The 9,931-nt window shown below is 42.6% G+C and overlaps 1 protein-coding gene across 1 annotated transcript in view; it reads right to left on the reverse strand.

Moving 5' to 3' along the window:
* The window catches only part of WDR64 (WD repeat domain 64), a 155,899-nt gene that overhangs the window by 8,537 nt on the left and 137,431 nt on the right, over positions 1–9,931 (reverse strand). Inside the window, exons 22-26 of the mRNA XM_006022889.3 lie at positions 8,835–8,940; positions 5,984–6,045; positions 4,976–5,085; positions 3,779–3,967; positions 663–762 (exon numbers count right to left, since the gene is read on the reverse strand). Coding sequence (XP_006022951.1) covers positions 663–762; positions 3,779–3,967; positions 4,976–5,085; positions 5,984–6,045; positions 8,835–8,940 — 567 coding nt within the window. The remainder of the gene's footprint in view (positions 1–662; positions 763–3,778; positions 3,968–4,975; positions 5,086–5,983; positions 6,046–8,834; positions 8,941–9,931) is intronic.

Raw genomic sequence — 9,931 nt, forward strand, 5'->3', positions numbered from 1 at the left:
TCCCATCCCTGACTTGCTGTCCATCATCCTCCCACTGGAGGATAGGAATGCCACTCACAGAGAGGCTGAAACGAGCCCATGTGGTCAGAGGTCACATACTTAGCTAGTTGGTACTTTTTCTTTTTTTTTCCTTTCTAGTACACTTTTCCTGATACAAATCAGTCTGGCCCAAATGTGGCATGTGGCACACCAGGTAAAGGAGAATGTGTAATGCATTTCCATTATCCAGAGTCATTGAAAATGTTCACAGTAAAATCCAAATTGATGTAATTTTCCTAATTTTATATTTCACTGAAATCAGCATAACAAGAGAGATTTCCCATTGTTCTTGTGCACCTTCCAACTAACCCTGGGATACTTAGGGTTAACACTGGAGCCAGGTGAAATTTTGAGCTTTCTATAGTGTCAATGCAAGTTAAGGACAGTCAGTTGAAATTGCCTTCTGAGCTGAAATGTGGACATGTGACACCATTAGAACTGAAACCCAAGAGTTTTTCATGAATCACTGTTTAGCAAAGTTTTTGTGTCTGTTCTTTGCACCAAAAGAATTATGTTTTGTCACAGAACAAGCTCTCTACATTGTCCCTTGGCTATTTGCTAAATGTAAATATCAATTAGTACATTGCACAAAACAGATACAAATGAGTTGCTATCCTAACTACCTTAGGAGAAGCGAGGGCTTTGAAAAACTTGAAATCCCGATCCACTTCAGCAGGTCTAGGCTTCCTTATAATTAATGATGATCTGGTCAGTGATTTCCATCTATGCACAAGAGAATGGGAGGATACAAAATTGACGTCCCAAGTAGATTACAACATGCAATATCACACAGTTAAGTAGCTTGCAAATACAGTTATTTGAATTTCCATATCTCTGCAGCCTATAGATTATATTAAGTATTTGATAAAAATCATGACACATTATTTCATTAACATTTGAATCAGTCTAGCTACTGGCTTGTCATGTTCAAGAGTGTATGTAGTTCATATTATATATACTATAATTCAGAAATCTATATACATTAAATCTCTCATTCTGGAGGCCTGATCTGTTGGCCTAAGCCAGAGGCAGGCAATTATTTTGGACGGAGGGCCGCTTAACAAGTTTTGGTGAGCTGTCGAGGGCTGCATGGGTAGTCCTGCTCCGTGACACTTGCCCTGCCCCCTTGTTGCCACTTTGGGACCGGAAGTCCCACCCCCTAACCTCTGATCTTTGCCACTGGAAGTCCTTCCCCTTGCCTCCCAGAAATACTCCTTTTGGGAGGGGGAGTTGCCACCTTGGAACCAGAAAAAAACCAAATCATACACTAAAAGTCAAATACCTACTAGAACATATTTTAATTTGATTACAAAAAATATTTTTGTCATGATTTGTATTTGTGTAATGTATATAGAGGGGATTGCATAATCACTCAAACAAAATTCTTAGTTTTGTACATTGTGGGGGGAAAGTATGTGCGTGTGGTATTGGGGGGTATATGGTGTGTGCATGGTATGTGTGTGTGTGGTATTCATGGTATGTGTGTGTGTGTGTGTGTGTGTGTGTGGTATGTGTAGTATGGGTGTGTGTGGTGTGTGTGTGGGGGGGTATGTATGTGTGGTGTATGTGATGCGTGTGTGTGTGGTGGATGTGTATGGTGGAGTGTGTGGGGGGTGTGGGTATGTGGTAGGATGTGTGTGTGGGGTTTGCGAGGGGATGTGGTTGTATGTGGGGGGGCATAGAGTATGTTGGGGGCTTGTGTATATGTCGGGGGTGGGGGGCAGGGGCGGGGGTGAGGTTGTGGGGGTGTGGCACAGCAGCAGGTGGGTGCTCAGGGCGCAGGTGCCCAGTGGGGCGCAGCTCCGGCCAGCGCTGCACATCACAGTGAGGGGCACAGCCTCCGTTTGGCTGCCTGTATCTTTGGGGCTCCCTGCCACTCATGTGCATTCCCTGCACTTGCACAGCAGGGAGGGAAGCCCCACATGCTGGAGCCAGGTGTCTTCCCTGCCGGGGCTGCCCAGCACAAGAGAGAAGCCTCAGGCTCTGGAGCTGGCTGCCTTCCCTGCAGGGGCTGTGCTGCACAGGAGGGAAGGCAGATAGCTCCAGGTAGGTCCTGAAGTTTCTTTCTGGTGCTGTGCAGCCCTGGCAGGGAAAGCACCTGGCTCTAGCACATGGGGCTTCCCTCCCTGCTATGTGAGTGCAGGGACTGCACGTGAGTGGTAGGGAGCATGGGTAACACAGGCAGCCATGCGGAGGCTGTGCCCCTCGCTGCGATGTGCAGCGCTGGCCAAAGTCATGCCCCACTTTTGAAGTTGGAATAGGCAATGATGCATAAATCAAAAAGTGATGATGATTATGATCAAAGGTTATAAAAAATCAAAAAATCAAATTAGTCTTACACAGAGAAGCGCGGGTTCAACTAGTATAATATAAACTACTTACACCCTTGAAGATGACAAGCCAGTAGCTAGATTGATTAAAATGTTAATGAAAGAATATGTCATGATTTTTATCAAATACTTAATGTAATCTATCTATCTATGTATGGAACAGCAGCTACCAAAACTGAGCCCTAATTTATTGCATCATAATGACTCTTCAAGGTGAGCTCAGTTCACAAAAAAGAATAGATCAAGGACTAGAACATCCATTGTCATAAACCAATATAGCTCCATCTATAATCAGTGCAGCTATGAAAATTTACACTAAGGATCTACATCCTACTGGGAAGAACTGAGATTTTTTTTCACAGAATGCTATACCCTGAAACTATTCATCACATGAGTGGGGCCACAGCTATTTACTTCGTATTGGAATCCAGCCCAGACATTCATTTCAAATCCATATATCTGCTCATATCAGCCATGTCTGGATCCTTTTTATATGCAAGAGCATATGAAGAACATCTCTTCCTTGCATCAATACCTTTATTTGAATTTATTGATTGAAACTGTTTTGAATATTAGCATAACCACTGAAGAATAGCAATTATAAAAATAATCAAAACACCACAGATAATCAGAAAAAGCAAATTACTACAACGTATTTTACAAATTGTCACTATCAGATGATCACTCTAATCTGAGATAGCACAGCATGTGGCTATCTTTTCTTAGTGTTGGTTGCTGATTAAAGCCATGACCAGTGGGCTCTACAGTCTGTGCTGCTTCCAGTTTGATTTAACATTATACTATTTTACAATTACAGGATTAAGTCCTTCTTTACTGGTATCAGACATGTCCTTAAAATATGTATCCAATACGGCAGAAGCAGCCTTATATTCTCCCTTTAAGCTTAGCAGGCTCTACAGTGTATACAGAAGCGGTCTGTGCACATTTTACAGTGCTGTAATTTAGAGCTCTTTTTACAGCACTGTAAAGTTACAGCACTCTTAAACATAACAGAAGTACAGTATTTCGGGGATGAGGGTGCCTATACACATGCTCCAATACATTCTGATTAGGAATCTTATCTTGCAGGACTGAGATACAAACAGATTCCCAGCCTCCTCAGTGTCATTAAATCCAGTGCTCTGACATCATTATTGGGTACTCAGAATTCTTGGAATCTAGTCTCTAGTCCTGGCTCTGCCTTTGTCTTCATATAAACCTTTGGTAAATTACTTATTCACTGTTCCTAAATTTACTCATTCCTAAAATGATGGTATTACATACAAAGTGTTGTAGGGTTGTGTTTGCAAAAGTATATAATCTGAGATGAAAGGTGCTCAGTTTGTGTGCTACTTGTTACTCCCAAATAGTATGTAAATATAGAAAGATCTATAGATATATGATCTTACTTTTCCCTGTCCAGTACTAGAGGATATTCAAACGTCTGTTTCATTTCCATGTATTTGTTGCTTTCTTTTATTATGGTAGGAAATTCATTAATATCACAGGGCAAAATCAAATCACTGGGTTCTGATAATTCAAACACCCTGGGCTGTCCCAAATAACCAAAATAGTGTCCATTGGTTGCATGCCAGAGCCTGGAAAGATTGTGGGGAAAAGACAGAAGGGAAGAGGGGGAAAAGTAGATACATTTAGAAACTGAAAGAAAATGAAAAAAAAATGTTTTTAGAACAGCATTAAATAATTGTATATAAGTCTGCAGTGTAGTATGCTATTGAAGACTGGAACAATGGAGAGAAGTTTGAGACTAATTTAAGGCCAAACATACCTTGGAAGAATGTTGTAATCATTAAAGAAATAATTAAAGATATAAGCAATGCAGAGTTAAGGTTAAATCTATCAGAAATCTAACACATTGAAAATCTGGGCATGAAGAGATAAGACTACAAACTAGTTATTCCATAGCAAGATGTTTCCACTTTACAGACATTGAATTTCCTCAATTTTGTTGATTTGTTTAAAACAAAGCCTTGAAATTTACTTTACTATGTTCAACTTGTATAGCAGGTTAGAAGTTATAGAATCATAAGGTTGGGAGGTATGAAGTCCAAAATCTGCACAAATGCAGAACTCGCTGCTCCTAAAACATCCTAGACAGATAACCATCTAGCTTCTTCTTGAAAACCTCCAGTGTGGGGAATTCCACAACTTCCTTCTATATAGTGGACTTAGGCACTTGGTTGTGATCCTGTTCCACTCTGTTCAAGTCACTGAAAAACAGTTAACACGAAGTGGATAGGTCTTCCTCCTAAAGCTTACTAAAGCTTAGTGTTAATAACTTTCAGCTAAGGTGGCAGTGGGGGCATCTACATGTGCAGTGTTTAAACATGCAGCCAGGACTACAGCACATTGAGCCAGGGCAATACAGCCCTGGCTGGCAGGGAACCATTAATATGGTTATGGAATCTCCCTCCCTGGAGGTTTTTAAGACCTGGCTAAACAAAGCCTTGGCTGGGATAATCTAGTTGGAGATGGTCCTGCTTTGAGCAGGGGGTTGGACTAGATGACATCCTGAGGTCCTTTCCAACCCTTATTTTTTATGATTCTATGAGTCTATGATTAATAAGTATCAGCCATATCTATACCTGACAGAACCATCCACAGAGGCTGTTACCACCACTTTTTTCTCCTTTTCATAGAATAAGCTGACTACCTTGGTAGAATGAGCTCTCCAGAAAAGTTGCTGCTTTACTTGCTGGTGAGAAAAAACAAAAAAACAAATACGATTGACCATGGGTCAGTTTGTTATATACTCCACTACTGTTATTGTCACAATGGCCTCTTTTTCTTGAATCTCTATCCATTTTTAGCATCAACCTCAATGAGGCAGTCTGCAGGTTCCAAAGAAGTGTGTTTATAATAATCCTATAAAACATGCTGAAGATAGTGTACAGTTGAAACATTGCATGACTATTGGGGATAAATTTATCTGTAATAAATTCCACCTACCAGAATGGAAAAATATAATTTACTCTTGTTTTTCTAGTAAGTAATAGATTGTTCAGGCCAAAGGTACTAACTTATTTTTAGTGCACATGAAGAAACCCGACTGAACTGCTCTCAAGTAAATTGAAACGTAAATTTATAGTATCATAGCGCTTGGGGTCGGAAGGGACCTAAACAGATCATCAGGTCCAACCCCTGCCCCGGGTAGGAACGGGTGCTGGGGTCATATCACTCCAGCCAAATATCTGTCCAGCCTCCTCTTGAAGACCCCCAAGGCAAGAGACAGAACCACCTCACTTGGGAGCCCATTCCAGAGCCTGTAAAGTAATGTCTCCTGATGTCCAGCCTGAACTTTCTCTCTTACAATCTGTGGCTGTTATTCCTAGTAACCCCGGGTGGTGCCCGGGGAAACAGAGCCTCCCCCAATTCTCACTGGTCCCCCCTGGTGAGTTTGTAAACAGCCACCAGATCCCCTCTCAGCCTTCTCTTGTGGAGGCCGAATAGGTTCAGGCCCTTTAGCCTCTCTTCGTAGGGCCTGCCCCACTGCCCCTTGACCATGCGAGTGGCCCCCTCTCATCTTATATTTCTCATCCTCTTGCACTGAATAATACATTTTTCTGCATAAAAGTCACAAGATCACTTCTTACCTTGTTACTATCTTCTGGATCTTCCAGAAATGAGCCAATATCCCAGCACATAATATGTCCTTCTATATATATATATATATATAAAAAAATAAAAAAAATACATAAAAAAAGTTCTTTATTGCTATTAACCTACTGGAAGGGGCCTTAATAAGTTCAAAACTTCAGAAGGAAGTTAAAGTTACGAGCAATGAAAGTTAGCTTTTAGAGTAATATCAATTTCACTTGCAAATATACAGGAGAAAATATTAGACTGCATATTAACAGGGAATGCAGGTAGGTCCATACCCTATTTATTAAGAATCATTCTTGAATTATATAGATTTAAATTGTTAAAACCATATACGAATTTTTTTAAACATTTCTAAAAGAGAGCCACCCACTCAGGGAAGTTACTATAAGCCAAACATGCAAGTTTCATAGGGATGAAACTATTCTTAGTTTCTGGTATAATGCACAAAGTTGGATTAATAGTACAAACAGTAAGGAAGCAAAATCGTACCCCTTTTAGTGTGGTCTTGTGAGACAGAGACCAAGCTGAGGGAGAAATGAGGAACAGTGACCCTGTATCCCTACATTGTCCCCTACTCCAGTTCTTGCTTTATAGTTCCTTCTCTTTCATTAACACCCTGATCTCCTCTTTATAACCTGCACTCTTTTCCACTAGAAGGTAGGCGGCCTTTGAGTAGTCACTCTTGGGCAACCTACTCTCAAGAGCTGTGGGCTTGGGTGGAGAGAAAAGTGAATAACCCCAAATAAGGAGATGATGATACTAGCAAGCAGGTTTGCAAAAGCAAGCTAGGTGGTCTAGCAATGGGTGATTCATAGATTCATAGATGTTAGGGTCGGAAGGGACCTCTATAGATCATCGAGTCCGACCCCCTGCATAAGCAGGAAACAGTGCTGGGTCTTGATGACCCCAGCTAGATACTCATCTAACCTCCTCTTGAAGACCCCCAGGGTAGGGGAGAGCACCACCTCCCTTGGGAGCCCGTTCCAGACCCTGGCCACTCTAACTGAGAAGAAGTTCTTCTTAATGTCCAATCTAAATGTGCTCTCTGCTAGCTTGTGGCCATTATTTCTTGTAACCCCCGGGGGTGCCTTGGTGAATAAATACTCACCAATTCCCTTCTGTGCCCCCGTGATGAACTTATAGGCAGCCACAAGGTCGCCTCTCAACCTTCTCTTGCGGAGGCTGAATAGATCCAGTTTCTCTAGTCTCTCCTCATAGGGCTTGGTCTGAAGGCCCTTAACCATACGAGTGGCCCTTCTCTGAACCCTCTCCAGGTTATCCGCATCCCTCTTGAAGTGCGGCGCCCAGAATTGCACGCAGTACTCCAACTGCGGTCTGACCAGCGCCCGATAGAGGGGAAGTATCACCTCCTTGGACCTATTCGTCATGCATCTGCTGATGCACGATAAAGTGCCATTGGCTTTTTTGATGGCTTCGTCACACTGCTGACTCATGTTCATCTTGGAGTCCACTAGGACTCCAAGATCCCTTTCCACTTCCGTGCCACCCAGCAGGTCATTCCCTAGGCTGTAGGTGTGCTGGACATTTTTCCTCCCTAGGTGCAGCACTTTGCATTTCTCCTTGTTGAACTGCATTCTGTTGTTTTTTGCCCACTTGTCCAACCTGTCCAGATCTGCTTGCAGCTGTTCCCTGCCCTCCGGCGTGTCCACATCTCCCCATAGCTTTGTGTCATCTGCAAACTTGGACAGAGTACATTTCACTCCCTCGTCCAAGTCACTGATGAAGACATTAAAGAGTATCGGTCCACGGACCGAACCCTGTGGGACCCCACTTCCCACACCCTTCCAGGTCGAAACCGACCCATCCACCATGACTCTCTGGTGCGACCCTCTAGCCAATTCGCCACCCACCGGACTGTGTAGTCATCCAAGTCACAGCCTCTTAACTTGTTCACCAGTATGGGGTGGGATACCGTATCGAAGGCCTTCCTGAAGTCTAAGTATACGACATCCACCCCTCCTCCTGTGTCCAGGCGTTTTGTAACCTGGTCATAAAAAGAAACTAGATTGGTCAGGCACGATCTGCCTGCCACGAACCCGTGCTGGTTTCCCCTCAGCATAATTTGTCCTGCCGGGCTCTTACAAATGTGAGCCTTGATAATTTTTTCAAAGACTTTGCCAAGGATGGAGGTGAGACTGACTTGCCTATAGTTGCCTGGATCCACCTTCCTCCCCTTCTTAAAAATAGGGACCACATTGATGGCCACGGTCATCTGGACGCAACCATGTAGTATAATGGCTTGATAGGTGTACAATGATATGAAAGGAAAAACATTGCTAATGCCTTTGCTAGTAGACCTTTCTCTGATTATTTATTTCACATTGGCTGACCTTTCTGCACTCCCTTGCAGAATGGAGAACATCTAAAATGCAGTATGGGGCGCTGCAGACATGTTTGTGGTGCCACAAACCGCGCATCTGTGCTCGTCTGAACGTAACCTATATGTCCATATCCATGAATATTTTGCATATATGTAGCCACTTGCCCGGAGGCTATTATACACAATGCATGAGTTTTGCTTGTTCTTACCGAGAATTTTTTCCATAATCTAGAATGAGTCATTTTGGATGGAAAGTAAATAATAGTTATTTGTGTAAACAAAAGTATTTTGTTCTACTACTATTGTAAGCAAGCAGTCTTGTAGTAGATACTATATTCACTTTTCCTCCAGAAAACTCTTTTTACAATTATTTTAATAGGAGTTTTGCTTAAAGAAATAATGGCAGGCTTTGGTTCTTCATTTTCATATTCCCAGTATGTTTTTAAAATATATCATTTTCAATCCCTACAAATTGTCATGATGGTGACTGAAATGCTTACCCTTGCTGCCAGCCAAAAGCATTCTCACAGAGAGGTCTGTGCACAAGGCTGTCAAAGGAGTAGCAGAGTATTTTGTGAAGGGCAAAACTTCTCTCAGCAGATCTCCCTAAAACAGATAAAACAAAAGCAATCTTTCCTGTATGTGCTATTCTTGAAGAATCAAAGCAGCAGAAAACCAAATAAATAGATGATGTCTACTATCCTCTTCCCTGGCCTTGATAAATGCAGTCTTGCCTATTCATATCCATTCAGAATGTTGCTGCAGAGATAATTTTCTGAGCCCATATCATGCCTCTTTGCAGTTCTCCATGAGCTCATCTTCCATCTTACAGGGGTGTAGGTTGTAGCCGTGTTGGTCTAAGGACATAGGCAGACAAGGTTCTTTGGGTGAATCTGATATCTTTTATTAGACCAACTTAAATAGTTGGAAAACAATTATTAAGCAAGCTTTCGGGTTCAAAAACCCTTCGTCAGGCTAAGGAAGTTTCAGCAGTTGGTGTGTGCTCTTCCTGGTTGGAATGAAAAGTAAAGAAGCCAGAGGCTGGGCCGGGATGCATACAAGACAGATAGTCAGTGAAAATGTAGATTGAGGGGTCAATGGGTGAGAGACAGGCTGAGGGGGGGACAGGAAGAGAGAGAAGGGGGATGAAAGTGGAGAGATACCTGGGGAGTCAGATGTCAGGCAGCTTATAATGCGTCATAAATCCAATGTCTATATTTAGTCCATGATTTTTAGTGTCCAGGAGGTTGATGAAGTGGAGTTCATAGGCTCGTCTCTGGGAAGTGTTTTGTAAGTTTCCCTTGAGGATCAGGACTGAGAGATTGGAGAGTGGTTTTCTTGTAAGAAATGTGCCCCTACAGGATATTCCTGTCTTTGATGGATTTCCGGTGTGCGTTCATTCTGGTGCGCAGTTGTTGTTTGATCTCTCCTACGTATTTTCCATCAGGGCATTTGGTGCATTGGATGAGGTATACTACATTCCTGGAGGTGCAGCTGTAAGATACAGGGATGCTGATGGTTCTGTTGTGGGGTGTAGTAATAGTGGGGGTGGTGGAGATGTGTTGGCAGGTTTTGCATTTCTTGTCCTGGCACGGTC

Source organism: Alligator sinensis, unplaced genomic scaffold (assembly GCF_000455745.1).
Source record: "Alligator sinensis unplaced genomic scaffold, ASM45574v1 scaffold534_1, whole genome shotgun sequence".
Classification (NCBI taxonomy): Eukaryota; Metazoa; Chordata; order Crocodylia; family Alligatoridae; genus Alligator; species Alligator sinensis.